The sequence below is a fragment of the Anabrus simplex genome, chromosome 1 (genome assembly GCF_040414725.1).
Source record: "Anabrus simplex isolate iqAnaSimp1 chromosome 1, ASM4041472v1, whole genome shotgun sequence".
Lineage (NCBI taxonomy): Eukaryota > Metazoa > Arthropoda > Insecta > Orthoptera > Tettigoniidae > Anabrus > Anabrus simplex.
Genome location: NC_090265.1, coordinates 715829355 through 715845819, shown reverse-complemented (window position 1 = coordinate 715845819; position 16465 = coordinate 715829355). Strand labels below are relative to the sequence as shown.

The window sequence follows — 16465 nt, the reverse complement described above, 5'->3', positions numbered from 1 at the left end:
CTTTTCCCCTAATCCTTCCCTTATTCTTGTGCAGCCCCATTATCCACAAAATCAATCCCCCTTTATGTCTTTTATTTCCAAATCATATTAATCTTAGAGACTTGGAAAATCTTGTAAAATAAACCAAGAGAAGCTCTCTTCCCACATTCTTCTATCAACCTTTGCATTTGAATTTCCTTAATTCTAGCTATCATAGCTCTCTGACCCCTACTTCCTTTACCCTACCATGTCTCCAGCCAAATGTACCTAAACCTAAACCTATCCTCTCCATGTAGGTTTTAATTTTCACCAACCAACTCTCTGCATTCATACCCTTTTCCTGCTGCTTGAAGGCTTCCTGGACCACTACGCCACCCTGTCTTCTTCTCAGTTGCGTCCAATAGTTCAGGACCCTCACAACGCAATCTACTACTATATATTCTCTGCATAGTAATGCTACCCCAACAACACTGTGCATTGAGATAGCCTCATACTTATTTTGCTAAATTTATGTATAATTTAGTTTAACATATTCCTTTTTTTCCCATCCCCCATATTTCTGCCCCATATAGTACCTTACTCAAAACTAACATCTTTAACAATAGTCTCAATATCATATAGCTTATCCCTGGGAATTTTGATATTAAGATTTTAACCATAGAAAGTGCTGTAATCCCTCTCCACTTTGCCCTCTTGATATGATCTTCCCATCCCCTCCCCCCACTTCTGTTTAATAGCATTCCTAAGTATTCTAACATGTCTACTTCTTCTATGCTTTCTCCCTGTAACTTCCATTTTCTTTTCGCTTTCCACCTCTTGGTCTTGCTTATAGTTAGTACCTTGAAAATTCATATGACTGCCAATTATATTTGCTATTAGGTTATCCTTTGTTGATTTTTTTATTTTTATTTTTATTTTTTTGCTGAATTCAATTCCCTAGTAGCTTCTTCAATCTCTCTGTACTCCTGCAACCATTCCTAACTCTTTCTAATGTGGACTTCCTTCTTAACCTCTATATTTCCCTGTTGTAATATAATGGGTCCTTACTATTCCTTTTCACACTCCTCAACAATTGCTTTAAACTCACCTTATAGGCGTCCGACTCGTTGGCTGAACGGTCAGCGTACTGGCCTTTGGTTCAGAGGGTCCCGGGTTCGATTCCCGGCCGGGTTGGGGATTTTAACCTTAATTGGTTAATTCCAATGGCACGGGGGCTGGGTGTATGTGTTGTCTTCATCATCATTTCATCCTCATCATGACGCGCAGGTCGCCTACAGGAGTCAAATAGAAAGACCTGCACCTGGGATATCCCAGCACTAAAAGCCATATGACATTTCATTACCTTATAGGCTGTTTACATTTTTATTTACCATTTGATGATGATGATGATGATGCTTGTTGTTAAAAGGGGCCTAACATCTAAGGTCATCGGCCCTTTTTACCATTTTCCATTGAACATAATTGCTTTTTTTAAATTCCCCTATTCCGCTCTTCTCAGCCATATGATATTGCCTAACATTCCTTTCTAACACATTTAGTTTTAACTCTGACAAAGACAGTTTCATGATCACTTATACAATCTATCACTTCAGTTTCTTTATCAGCACTATGTCTAGAATATTTTTCCATCTAGTTGGTGCCATCACATTCTGATTCAGCTGTCCTTCCCAGAATATTCACTGTTTGTTGGTCATGCTTTCTCTCAATCGCATTCCATTCCCAGATAACATTTGGCACATTCAGATCACCTGCTACAATAACATTCCCCAAATAGCTTATCAAATAATTTTGCAACAGCATCTGTTCCAGCCTTGCCAGGTCTGTACACCCCAAAAACATCAAGTCTTTAGGGATGAGTCTTACACCTACAATTTCATGTTCCTCATCCTGAACTTTTCCTTAGCTTACAAATTCTTCTTTCACCAGTATAAATACTCCCCTTCCTGTACACTAATGACCTTCACTCACAACCACATCTTACAAGGAGAGGCCAGACTCTGAGTCCAACCGATTTCAACGAGCTTCTACGTATCTCTTGGGAGACATTCAACAGTAACTCGTGTAGAAGGTTTTAGGTCAATATGCTTTCGTTTTTGAAAAAATTGAAGTAAAACGTCGGCACGCAGGATCCGCTTCGGACCAAGTGGAGGTGATAGGACACTAAAAGGCAAATGAATTTTACTTAAACATGTCAGATACACAACCTTATAATTTCTGAAAAATTGACAAATCCCCAATTCCAATGCAACACATATATACTTGGAGAGTTACACCACAGTCAACCGGAACATTGGCCGAGTGGTCACCATATTTGTCTGCGAAACTCAAAGGCATGAGTTTGAGTCTCGTCGCAACTATATTTCTTGTACAAAATATATCTATATATTTGTAAAAGTTGTTTTTTGGCGCATTGACACTGATAGGTCTTATTGTCATGTGTGAATGTTTAGTCCTATATTAATTTCAGGTAGAAAATAAAGAGTACTGCAATTTGCATAATACTTTTGTTCCCTTTTTATCTTCATGTTCCCTCAAATAATAATTTATTTTACTGAAGCAAGTTGGCTTATGATCAGGGGCACGCAGCTGTGAGCTTGCATCCGGGAGATAGTGGGTTCAAATCTCACTGGTGGCAACCCTGAAAATGGTTTTCCGTGGTTTCCCCTTTTTCACACCAGGCAAATGCTGGGGCTGTTCCTTAACCCTGGAACCGGCAGTCGTCGCGATCGCGACTCATTTCCCTGTTACTCAACCGGCAGAATCGCTATCGAGATGCATTACGCCAGCGCTGACTAATTTTGAGATAGCGCCTTGAATTCAACATCTTTATGACATATCTTACATGTTGAAGAGGAAACTCTACTCTATAAACACAGCACAATTCTGAAGTAGTTTAGTGTGTCAGAGTGTGCGGTATACACACGGAAAAACTAGAACGCTTTTCAGATGGTCATTCTGTTGTGCTTGCTGTGGTTGTCCGATGTGCATTAGCTTTCGTGGCGCAAAATTAGTGAATTGTCAGGAAGTAGTGAAATTCGTAACTGTTTGTTTGATCTGGATGGCAAAATTTTTTAATAAAGGCCAGATTTAAGATTTATTTTAGATTAGGTGATAATTCTTAGTAACAATTTTTGGAAGGTGATAGTGGCGTATTTTTAGTACGAATTGACAATGATTTTGACAGTAATTCGCCAGGTAGTGGCGAGTTATATGAGCCTAGGCTAAGTGATTTTGACACTGATATTGACGATGATGCGGAACACAATGAATCAGCCACTGATGATAATAATGATAATGACGGTAATGCAGCTGACTAAACAGAACTGAAGTGGACAAGCGTTTATCCTCCAGAGCCAGAAATAAAAGTGGAAGAGAAGTTCAAGTTTTGAACCGCAGGTATACAAAATTGCCCTCCGAGAAACAGTCCTCCTCTAACATATTTCTATTTGTTTTTCTCCAATGCTATCTGGAATCTTTTAATGACTGAAACTAACAAATACACACAGGAAATTATTCAAAATAAAATGAATTCCGGAAATATGGGTCCGTATTCTCGTCTGCAAAGATGGGTTGACATTACAGTATCAGAAATGAAGAAAATCATTTCTCTAGTTATAAATATGGGTCTGAACCCTATTAACAACATTGAAAAATAGTGGTGCACTTCAAAATCGCAAATATTTCGATATCTTTCTAAATTCATGTCACTAAAACGTTTTGACTGGAAAGAAATATTCTATAACCTGTTGGTAATGGTAGTTTTTGATGCCTGCATACTCTATAGTTTCAACACCAATAAGCCCCTTGAACATGAGGAACTTATGGTTAGTATTATCGAAGGTCTTGTAGATGAGGAAACTCTTCAAAACTGTCCACCTGTACCTGCAGGAGAAATGCGACATCAGCTGGTATGTCTCCCAGGAAAGAAGCTGCGGTTGTGCGGTTGTTCGACTGCAAAAAAAAAAAAGACACACACCCACTTCTGGTACCCAAGATATAATTGTGGTGTCCATCAACAGTACAACCATAAATTGGAACATTTTTGGAGGCCTATGAAAGCAGGAAGAAAGAGGAGCCACCCCGAAGGTAGCGAGGATGAATCTGACTAAGTAGACTCACGTTTTGGTGCGATATGCTTGTGTTATTTCAGTTCTATTTTACTTTACAATACTTCAATGTAGTGAAACCTTTCTACATATTTTTAATCAGCATAAAATTGTGCAAATTTTGTATATAGTAAAATTGTCATATAATATTACTTTTTATGTACATGTTGCCCAGAATTTTCAGATAATTTTGGAATATTTAGCATGTGTTGAAAACTTCACCCATACAGCATCAGGATACTAAATTCGGAAGTTTAATTTCCTACTATAGTATTCTTCATCCTTCTCTGAATAAAATGAGTTGTTATACATAAAAATAAATTGAAAAACAACATTTTAATGAATTTTTTTGAAGTTGCTTGCAAAACTCGCCTAAATGCTTGCCGCTTGAAGGTAAAACGCTTGTCTGTTTCAGGGTTAATTAAGGCCATGGACCCTTCCTTCCCACTCCTAGCCCTTTCCTATTCCATTGTCACCATAAGACCTATCTGTGTCAGTGCGACGTAAAGCCAATTATAACAAACTATTTTGTTCAAAAAAACTGGAATTATTTTTTTATAATAATAAAATAATAATAAACACTTTATTAATCATCATAATTAATAAAGATACAGCACACAAATTGTGCATTGTATAAACAAAGTTTGTCATATGTACTCTCACTTCTCACTATTAAAAAAGTTCACAATAGATAATCCCCGGTTTTTGCATGTGATTACGTGAGATCGACTGCAATGCTCATTGCACAGCTTGCAAACACAGGTTTCGTCGGGGTCATGGAAGTACTCAGTGTTGCACAGTTTATGGTGGTACCCATGGACGGCCATCGAGTTAACAAAATGTCGCATGTCTTGATTGGTCTTTGTCCATGTTCTATTCATCATCGCCTCTGTTGAGTAGAAATCGAGCCAGATTTCTTCCCTCTTCTTCACTTTGTCCTGCATTAATTTTTCCCAAGCATCTGTGGATGGAAACCCTCGCTTCATTCGGAGGTCCTCGATGAAGAAGGTTTCCTTTGCAAGCTCATATGCAAGCCTTGATTTTGTGTATTTTGATATTCCCAGTGTAGCTTTCAGGAAGCGTGACTTGACTGCTTCAATTGTCTTCAGCTCAGCCAGACCCAATTTATTCCATATAATGTCCAGTCCATATGTGGCAATTGGCGCAATTTTCGCATCGAATAGTTTCATAGCAGTTTCTAGTGAAAGCTTGGTAATTGTTTTAATATCATATATTGCTTTGGTGGCCGCCGTTGCTCTAGACCAGGGATGGCGAACCTTTTCCAACAAGTGTGCCAAGTCTGGTTTATTATTCTCAACTGTTGACTGTGCCACTTATTTTCCATTAAGGAATGTCTACAGCCTGGAACACCCCCCCACCCCCGACTTCCCTTCTAAATTTCCCATTATGTTTCATAATACTCGTATGTTAGTATCTTGCAAATACTGGAAAAAAAACCATTTTTACGTACGTAAGTTTCGAGAATACCTAATATTATTATTTTGTAAAAAGATAATAAGCTCCCACTGTAACACACTTCGTCATTAAATATTATCACCGGGCGAGTTGACCGCGCGGTCAGGTGTGCGCGGCTGTGAGTTAGTGGGTTCCAACCCCACTGTCGGCAGCCCTGAAGATGGTTTTCCGTGGTTTCCCATTTTCACATCAGGTAAATTCTGAGGCCAAACCGCAATTAAGGCCACAGCGGTTTCCTTCACAGTCGAAAGCCTTTCCTGTCCCATCGCCGCCATAAGACCTATCTGTGTCGGTGCGACGTAAAGCAAATTATTTAATAAATTAGATACCTATATATTATGTTCATGTGGCGTGCCACCGAAATCGTGTTCACGTGTCCCTGCTCTAGACTTTATGTGAATCCTATAGGTTGTTGTTGTTGTCTGCATGGTCAGTCCTAGATACTTAAATGTATTGACAGTCTTAAGGACTGTAGATCCTAGGTATATCCTGTCACTTGCGGCCTCTCAGCCACCTTTCTGAAATGTCATTTTCACTGTTTTCTCCGTGTTAATTTTCATCTTGTTATCTTTTGCCCACCTGTCCAGATTGTCTACAGCTTTTTGCACATCATGTAGGGAACTTGATCCAATGACCATATCATCTGCATATATTTTCAAATCTTCTATTCCTTGCTGACTAACCTTTACCACATCGTACGTCACAATGTTAAACAGCAAGGGGCTTAGTGGGTCTCCTTGGAGTAGTCCGTTGGTCTGCATGATCAATTTCGAAGTCGCGACTTGGTCATCAATTTGTATGTTATTTGTCGTCAGTATGTTACTTATCAGAGTCGTGAGCTTGTCTTTCCCCATTATTGCTTCCAACTTCGTGATTATTAGTGGTCTGCTTAACGTGTCGAAAGCTTTTGCATAATCAACAAATACTGCATGGAATTTGCCTCTTAGATGTCTGAGGGCTTCTTCAATGTCATTGATAAGGTTGTTAATGGCATGGAGGGTGCTCCTTCCTTTACGGAATCCAAACTGTTCCTCTGGGAGTTTGTGTTCTACTGCGCCTGCAACTCTTTTTGTGAGAAGCTTTGTCATTATTTTCAGCATGCATTTTTCTATAGCTATTCCTCTATATGAGTTGGGGTCTGACTGGTCGCCTTTGCCCTTGTACAACATTTTCATAGTCGAGGTTCTCCAAGATGTTGGGATGTTGCATACTTGTAGACATAGGTTCATTAGGTTTGAAATCACCGGTAATAGTATTTCTGATGAGTCTTTTATGTGTTCGATGTAAATGCCATCGGGTCCTATGGCCTTCTTATTTTTAAGTGACATAATAGCTTCGTACACCTCTTCCTTTTGTGAACGGGTCAGTTACTTCTTGGTACGATTCTGTTATCGCAGCCTCAGTGTTGACGTCCTCATCAATATTTAGTATATTCCTAAAGTGATCTTCCCATGTGTCCATTTCTATCATTCCACTGCTTTGCATTTTCCTAGGCATTAATGCTACAAACGGGTCCGTGATGGCATCCTTCACGATTTTTATCGCTTCCTTCTCTATATGTTCATTTCGTTTTACCGACAGCAGTTTCTTGTGTTCCTTCCTGATGACGATATATTGCCTTATTGTCTCAATGCTCTTGTTGTTCTTTGCCTCATGCATGGCCTTAATAGTGCTCTTTCTCTTCTTATAGCAATCTTTATCGAACCATATTCGCGATCTTCTCTTACGCTTATACACAAGTGCTGATTTGATTGTCTTCTCCAGGGATAGTGCAGCTGCATCTATGTCATTATTCTTTATGTTCTTTTCAAGTTCTTTCCGTTCTTTGGTTTGTTGTTTGAGTACATTTTTATTTATCTGTCTTGAGGGTTTGGCATCAGCATAGTTCTCTCTCTTCTCTATTCTTGAGACATTAAAATGCGTCAAGACAGGACAGTGTTTCCTTATCATCACCTGTTCTGTAGTGAAACACACGGAGTAATTTATTAGCTTAATGTTTTGACCTTTGTAAAAGATTAAGTCTATAGTACTACTCCCTGTATATGTAAAGTACGTTCTATCTTCGAAGTTGTTAACAAGGTTGAAACCTTCCTCAGTCATCATTTCCAGGAGCTCTTTCGCTCTATGATTGTTGTTGTCAAGTCTGCAGTTTAGGTCTCCGGCAAGTATTATGTCTCTGCCCGGAGCTATTTGCTTTATGGAGGACATGATGATTGCTATTAGTTCTTCAATGGGTGTTAGTGGCCCTGCATATATTGCTATCATGGAGATCCATTTAAAGTTTATTATCATTGTATCCTGTTCTTGGTGTGTACTTAAAATTTTACCTAGTCTTGGTTTGTAGTAGCATGAAATACCGCACATTGGTCTCCCTCTTGGTCCTTGCGTTGCTGGTAAATGTTGCGCATAAAAGTGCTTTAGTTTAATGGGTTTGGTAGATAGAGTCTCAAGTAGTATGAGAATATCATGTGATTGTAGAAGGTTATTGTTTGTCAACTGTATGGCGCTCTTTAGACCTTCTACGTTCCATAACAAGATGCAAAGAAGGTTAGGCTGGGAGTTTGACTCCTATTTATCTGGAGTGAAAAATATGGTATCGTCTCACGACAACGCCTTTAGGCCACGCTTCTGGAGCGTACACCTTCCCCATTTCATGTAAAGGTATAACTACTCTTAGTGCTTTAAGTGAATTATTAGTTTGTAATTCTTCACATTCAATAATATTTGTCACATTTAATTTGGTTAGGTGTCGCTTTAACATTTCTACAGTGGTATTATGGTGTAGTCGCCCTATGTATATCCAAGCTCTGGGTTCTGCTGCTTGTAATTCTGTTTCATTCATCGTGAGGTCCTTTTCGGAGTTGATTGATCATGCATCTGCTGTTGTCAAGATAGTCGGCTGTATGTTGGAAGGCGTTGGTGTCTTTTGTGTGGATCGTGACTCTTCCATGATTTCTTTGTATGTGCGGCTGAGGTGCATTGTGATTTCCATGGGTGACATGTTTGAGGAAGTTGCTTGATCCGCTTCTCTGTTCGTTATGAATGAATTATTACCTTGAATATCGTTCAAACTCTTTCGATTGATGAGTTCACCCTTATGGATTGTAATTCTCGTGTTAATTTCCTCACGTAGCATACTCGTTAATTTGTCAGTTAAAGTATCCATCATGGCATGTAAGTCCTGTGTAATTTTTCTTGTGATTCTTTCTTCCATTTCATGTTCTGAGGAACTGACTATGTTGCCCTGCTGGAGGTTGTCCTGCTGACCTCTAGATGACATCTGGCCCTGTTGGCGCTATTCTAGATTCGATATCTCATCTCTCTGATCATAGGTTGTTCTCTCTGTGCCATCGCTTCTGTCTCTAAAGCTGTTCCGCGGATGTCCGCTAGATAGAACCTGTCCCTCGTCATGTTGGTCATTATTCATAACTTCGACTCGTTGCTCGGAGAATTATATCTTTGCGTTATCTCTGTTATTCTCTTGACTGCTCTGTGGCCAATCGGGATATTGCATGCTACTAGTTGTTTCTTGCGAGTTCCCAAGAGATGGCGCCACCTGTCCTGCAGTTAAACTATCTGACGTTGCTGTCATATCATTTTGTTTAACCTCATTGTCCTCATGTCGAGGAGTCTGTTTCCTTCATTTCATCAAAACAGCTTATGATGACATTCACCATTTTATGAATATCTTCTTTAATTTCTTTCTTCATATATCCTCCTGCATCTGCAGTATTCTGTATAAACCTTAGAGCAATGTGTAACCGGCTTTCGATCAATTTCTTTCAAAACAACCTTATCCCCTTCAAAATACTCTCCATTACAACTAATACATTTGTCCCACCAGTGCTTCCACTGTTCCAAACATTTTTGTAGTCACCTTTAGAAATGGCTGGCAGCTCCTCCCTCATTTTCTATTTCTTGACCTCTTCAGTGTTGTCAAATCGGTGTCCTTTCATGCCCCTTTTCATGCATGGAAACAAAAAAAAGTCGCAAAGTGCCAGGTCAGGTGTGGGGCAGGGGAACCATGCCATTCTCAGTCAAAAACTGTCTAACAGACATGACTGTGTGTACAGGTGCATTGTCATAGTGGACGAACCAGTCTCCTGTCTGCCACCAATTGGATCTGTTTTGACAAACACTGTTCTTCTTAAAACTTCCCAATAAAAGATTTGCACGTTCTTCACTTAAGCTTGCCATCATAAAAAATGAAACAAGATCAAAACAGCGCTAGCAAAAACATTCACTGCAGATGAACAGAACACAGGTGGCACTGAACTGGCAATGAGTTGTGCTATACACGCCTAGCAGCAGAAGTGCGTACTACACAAGCTTCACCCACGGCAATGTTATTCCGGTTATTTTAAGGTGCCCCTCGTATAGCTGCAACAAGACTCCAACTCACGCTGTCGAGGTTCACAGACAGGCACGGTGACCACTTGGCCACCACCTCAGTTAACTGTGGTGTTACTCTCCAAGTATATACTGGTAATTTTGAGTTACATTGTTATTGAGCATCCTGCGTCATGACATTTAACCTCAATTTTTTCTTTAAAAATATGTACTGACCTAAACTCTTCTGTATGAGTTACTGTTGAATGTATCTCAATAGGTACATTGAAACTTGTTGAAATCGATTGGATGCAGAGTATGGCCTCTCCTTGTTTGTCATAAGACACCATCTAAATTATAATTTTAGTTACAGTACACAGTTGGTATAATAATTTGTATTTGGTGTTTCAGTTCCCAGAGTGGAGAAGAAGCCAGAGCAGCCTGGAGGTCCCAAGGTAAGTGTTGGGTCTATCTATCATCAGACTTTGTAAAGTGTCCTTTATATTTCTGAGATTCTTAAAACCAAATCAATACCTACCACTATTGCTACCAGATTGATATGCGGTCTTAATCCAGAACTATTAAAGACAATGTATCATGGAGCAGTTGAACTGTTATTACTGTATGGTGCATCTGCTTATCATAATGTATTGAAAAGGAAGTGAGTTCAAGCCAAACTAGTCCAAATTCAAAGAGGTTTCATACTCAGAAGTATTCGTGCATACCGTACAATATCCATGGAAGCAGCCCTTGTTGTGGTGGGAATCCCACCTCTGTATTTAACAGCCATTGCCAAAGCTGAGCTCACATTAATAAACAAAAAGAAGTTTTTTTTATCCTGATAGGATCTTAAAGGTTACTCCTGAACTGCAAGCTAATAAATTGACAGCAAGTCACCCAAGTAAATTTGTCAATAATCTTGTGCAAGAAATCTACAACACACAAAATCACTACAATATTTATATGGGTGGGTCCGGGATTAGCATAGAAAAAGATGGTTGGTTTGTAGGATGTGCTTTTGTAGTGCTACAGAATAACAGTGAGGTGTATGCTGAAAAATGTTCCCTTATGTTCAGTCTTTTAAGCAGAACTGTGCGCTATACAACAGGCAGTTATGTGGATTGAAAAACACAGTTGTGCTGTGGAAATAGTGAGTAATTCTCAGGCAGCTTTTAAAGCAATCCTAGAAAAATATAACTTTCATCCGGTAGCTGTTAATATAAGATCACACATATTAGGCTACAGTAAACATATCTGTATGAAATGGGTCCGAGGTCATGACGTAGTAGAAGGAAATTATAGAACTGATGAACTTGCCAAAGCAGCTACTACTTCTTCTGATGACTTGCTGATATATGAAAAGTGCCCTGTGTCTCTTGTAAAAAGAGGAACTGAGAGAGTATACACAAGATATGTGTAACAACCACTGGATCACCAGCACAAACGGTCAGCTAACAAGGGACTTGTTCTTTCCAAATATTCAAGACAGGCTACAAAGTAGGTTATTGCAACATGAACATTATTATAACTCAGTTTCTGACAGGACATGGAAAGTTTGGATCGTACCTCAAGAGGTTTGGAATCAATATTCAGAAGCCCTGCCCTACAGCTGTACCTCTGAAATGCCACAAACTGTTCCTCATCTTTTATTTGAGTGTCCAATTTTTGACAAGAGTAGATATGAATTATTAATGCATTTAAACATGTGTAATATTGAATACAAAGCACCTCTCGTTATGGTATTTCAGAGGAGATGCTGTTATAAAGTGTTTGTTAAATTTCTCCACCTCATTTATAAGTCATCTCCATTTTATTCATTTATTGGTGACAAAAGGTCCCATGAGCCTCTTTTCTTAAGGCGACACAATAATTACATTTCATATACAATAACTTTTTCAGTAAAGTGGCAAGTACATTTTTGGATAACTAAGACATAGTTTTGTTTTATTCTTAACAAGTTAGCATCATAGTTTTTCAGAGGTACATTCAGATACTGCATGGCTGTAAGATATTAAATATGGACAATATATTATTGTATTAATTAAAGTAAGTTATACAGAGATTATTTTAAGATATATGTATAAGAGTAATATTCCTTCAGTTTTTTCTTAAAACATATTACCGTACCGATTTAGAGTTCTTTATAACTGGAGGCAACAAATTGTATTCCCTAAACTTGATGATTCCATGCCTTTCACTCCATACTTAACTGAATTAGAGTGAGAGGGATATATCCTTAATGAACCTCTAGTTTCATATCTATGAATTTCACTAAAATGGGAGAAGTTAACAGTAGAGTGGGTTAATTTCCTGTCTAGCTTATACTTAAGGGCACTAGAAAAGTTTTGCAATACGCAAAAACGGTTGGCTGGACACGCTTGTTATAGTGAGGGATGGAAAGAGGTGTGAAAACTGGTCTAGAAGACAGCAAGGCGCGACCTTCACAACAGTTGTTACCAAGCAGTGGGACTGAAAGCAAGTTAAGATGTCAGTGTGGTCTAAATGTGAATATCACGCAATTATCCGCTACAATTTTGCTCGTGGATTAACTGTTGACCAGTGCCTGGAGGCAATGACTCTTGTGGTGCAGAAAGACTGTCCACATCGGACAACAATTTTCTGCTGGTACAAAGAGTTCCAGAGGGGAAATTTTGAGGTTGAAAACGATCCTCGTTCTGGGTGACCATCTGAATCGGTGACTGAGGAAAACATAGAAGCTCTGAGGAAAATGTTGCAGCAAAAGAGGTGGTTGACATACCAGCAGGTAGAAGAGACCCTCCACATCCCTGCACCAGCTATTCATTCAGTTCTACATGACCATTTCCATGTTAGAAAGGTTTGTTCCCTTTGGGTGCCCCATTCACTTTCAGAGGAACAAAGGGCACATCGAGTGAAATAGTGCCGAGAAATGCTAAAACAGTTTGAAAATGGGACTTCGCGTAACGTCAATAGCATCGTTAGAGGTGACAAAACTTGGCTTTATTATTACGATGTCGCAACAAAATCCCAGAACAAGGTGTGGCTGTTTGAAGATGAGGGTACTCATGTGACTGTGCGAAAGTCAAGGTCAGTGAAGAAAAGGATGATTGCAGTATTCTTCACTAAACGGGGCATCCTGACTTGGGTTGTGCTAGAAACACAAAGGACAGTTACTGCGAAGTGGTACAGTGAGACTTGTCTGCCTCAGGTCATCCAGGCTCTCAAGCAGCTCCGTCCAAGGTCATGGCTCACCACTTGGCTCTTGCATCACAACAATGCTCTAGCACATCGTGGATTTTGTTGCCAGAACAGGGTTGACTGTTCTTGATCACCCTCCATACAGTCCTGATCTTGCCCCATGTAACTTCCCACTCTTCCCAGAAGTGAAGATGAAGATGAAAAGGCGGCGTTTTGCATCCGACGAAGAGCTTCTGGAAGCATGGGATCAAGAGTGTGAAAATGTAACCGAAGAAAAGTGGCAGAGTTGGTTCAGTGACTGGTTTCGACATATGGAGAAGTGTATTGAGTGTGGTGGAAATTATTTTGAAAAAGTCTAAAGCGTTCACTCATATTGCAAAACTTTCCTAGTGCCCTTTGTACATACTGATGATGAAAATGCAATTTGTTTATGGAATGGCAGAATATTTGACTCTGAAAAATAATATATAGGTAATAATAATAACAACGTAAACGTTTCCACCTTTTCAATACTAAAATATATTCACAAAATTGTAAATTACACGGTACTAGTACGGTACTAGTTTCGACCGTGTAATTTACAATTTTGTGAATATATTTTAGTATTGAAAAGGTGGAAACGTTTACGTTGTTATTATTATTACCTATATATTATTATCAGTTCAATACGGACCAAAAATATGAAATTCTGAAAAATAAATCATGTAACAGTTTGAAGAAGGGGAATCCATACATGATTTTGATGGCTCTTTTTTGTAGGATATCCAAATTATTAACATAATCTTTTCTACGTCTTCCCCAAATGAAGCTTATGTATGTTAGATGTGGGTGGATCATTGTATATTATATGCACTTCAATTGTTGATGAGAGAAATTACTGTATCTTAATCTGTGCATTAATCCTATCAAAGGGGTAATTTTGCTGAATACATAATCAATATGGCTTTTCCAGGAAAATGTTGAGTTTAATATTATACCGAGATACTTAGCTGAGTTGACTCTCTCTATTACTTGGTCCTTTAGGGTAACAGTGTTAGCTGCTGTGATCTTATGGGCAGTTTTATGAAAGATTAAGTATTTTGTTTTAGTCACATTTATGATCATTTTTTGAGATAAAGCCCAGTCCGATAATTTGTTCAAGTCACAATTTATATATTTCATAATTTGTGTTTCATTAGTTCTTTTTAAATGCAATTGTCATGTATTAACTTAGTCTCACTATCCATAGCCCTCATATACTACTTGTAAAATAGGGTTTGTAACTAGACAATAATAATAATAATAATAATAATTAGAATAATAATAATAATAATAATAATTTGAAAAACTACAATAATGGCAATAGATCCCTTTTTAATAAACAGTGTTCTGATATGTGGGAAAGAAATAGAAATTGTAAACCAGTTTAAATACCTTTTAGAAACTATAGCATACAATTTAAACAAAAAAAATTCTTGGACAGAGAGAACAAATAAAAATATCCAGAGCCCAAAAAGTAACCAGAAATACATGCAACAAGAAATGTTTGTCAATAAATACAAAATTGAAACATCATAAGACTGTAGTCCAACCTGAAATAACTTATGGAAGTGAAACATTACTTAAACTAAGGCAAAAGAATAACATAGACAAAATTTTTAAAATAGAAATAAGAATAGTAAGAACATGTATTAATAAGAAGTACCAAAAAGAAGGAGAATGGGGTATCATCCCAAATTCAGCTGTCAGGAAATAGAACCCATAACGGATTTCATAAAAAAGAAGAGAATATCATTCTTTGGTCATCTGTTGAGAACACCTCAAGACAGGTTAATACGCAGAATTTTGGAGAAGCTTTGGAAACAAAAGCAACAGCCTGTCTGGATAAAATAAATAAAAGAAAACGTGAAAGAATTAGACATAACACTGGAGGATTTAAAGAATAAATTAAACAAAGTAAATTAATTGAAAAATAGAAAGTTAGATTCCTACCAAAAACTGATAAAAGGGAAACAACTAAAAGGGTATTTTCAGAAAAAGAACGACAACAAAGATCAGATAGAATGAAGAAATACTGGAAGAACAGAAAAAAAAAACATAAAACAGCATAGAAGACCGGACAGAAATTGACTACAGTGGTCCAATGCGGCCATAAGGAATAATAATAATAATAATAATAATAATAATAATAATAATAATAATAATAATAATAATAATAATCTGTAGCATATATAACAATGACATTTCTGTTTGTTGCTCACCATTCCAGTTGTTCCAGAACTAGCTGCAGTACACGTTGTTGACAGGACAATCGTACAGAAGTTATCTTATCCCCAGCTACTTTTCGCCAATATTCACGCAGACTATTTTACTTAGGATGCAGCAATAATCCCATCTATCCGAGATGAGATGAGTGGCAACAGAAGAGACAAATCGCATCACAACAATGGTCAATATAATGTTACTGTTGATCAGTTTTATGAGCTTTCGATACTGTAGGCATTCACATTTAGTTTTCTTCCGACTCTGGGATATTAGAGCATCTAATGTAAAGGGAGTCCATCCTTTACGATATTTTCTCATTTTTTATAATCATCTTCACATTTTTCCTTGTTGATACGGACCAATGACCGTGGGGTTTTAGACCTAAAGACAATCCTGACAAAAACCATCGCCAGTTTACACAATTAAACAATATTTTCATATTAGCAATGCTTGGTGTTGATATGGACTAAGCAAAAAAAAAAAAATCTAAATTAATTGTTTTATTATCGTAGTCAGTAGGGTAAAACTGTATAAGACATAATAAATTATTGGAACTTGTATTCTCTATAACTTTTGTTATGGTTTGTGTTACTTTTAGAGGCTGCCTGGCTGAGGCGGTAAAGGCGTGCTCGGCTCACCTGGAAGGACTTGGGTTCAAATCCCTGTCAGGAAGTCATAAAATTTAAGAAATGAGATTTCCACTTCTGGAGGTGCACATGGCCCTGAGGTTCACTCAGCCTACACCAAAAATGAGTACCAGGTTAATTCCTGGGGACAAAGGCAGCCGGGCATAGAGCTAACCACTCTACCCCAACAAGTGCCGAGGTTACGGGTAGTGGAGGCCTTTACCTTCCACCCCTGCTTCATGGCCTGTACGGAGATGACTTTGCTTTGCTTTTTATGTATTACTTTTTGATAGTACCAATAACATAGGTGTTTAAAAAATTAAAATTTAGTCACCTTCCCCTGAACTATCATTTTATCTAGTATGAATAAAAATTATTTATAACCTAGACTGTAGCACCTTATTCCCAGATTTTACATACCAATTTTCATTAAATTCTGTTCACCCATTTTCTCGTGGTTTGGCATTCATATGGACTCAACAACATGAATATCTCTGTTATCATAGCTGGTACAGTAAAAATATGTAA

The 16465-nt window shown here is 38.1% G+C and overlaps 1 protein-coding gene across 2 annotated transcripts in view; it reads left to right on the top strand.

Moving 5' to 3' along the window:
* The window catches only part of LOC136872397 (vascular endothelial growth factor receptor 1), a 467496-nt gene that overhangs the window by 338144 nt on the left and 112887 nt on the right, over positions 1-16465 (top strand). For both annotated transcript variants that reach the window (XM_067146225.2, XM_067146215.2), the window contains exon 8: positions 10302-10345. In XM_067146225.2, coding sequence (XP_067002326.2) covers positions 10302-10345 — 44 coding nt within the window. The remainder of the gene's footprint in view (positions 1-10301; positions 10346-16465) is intronic.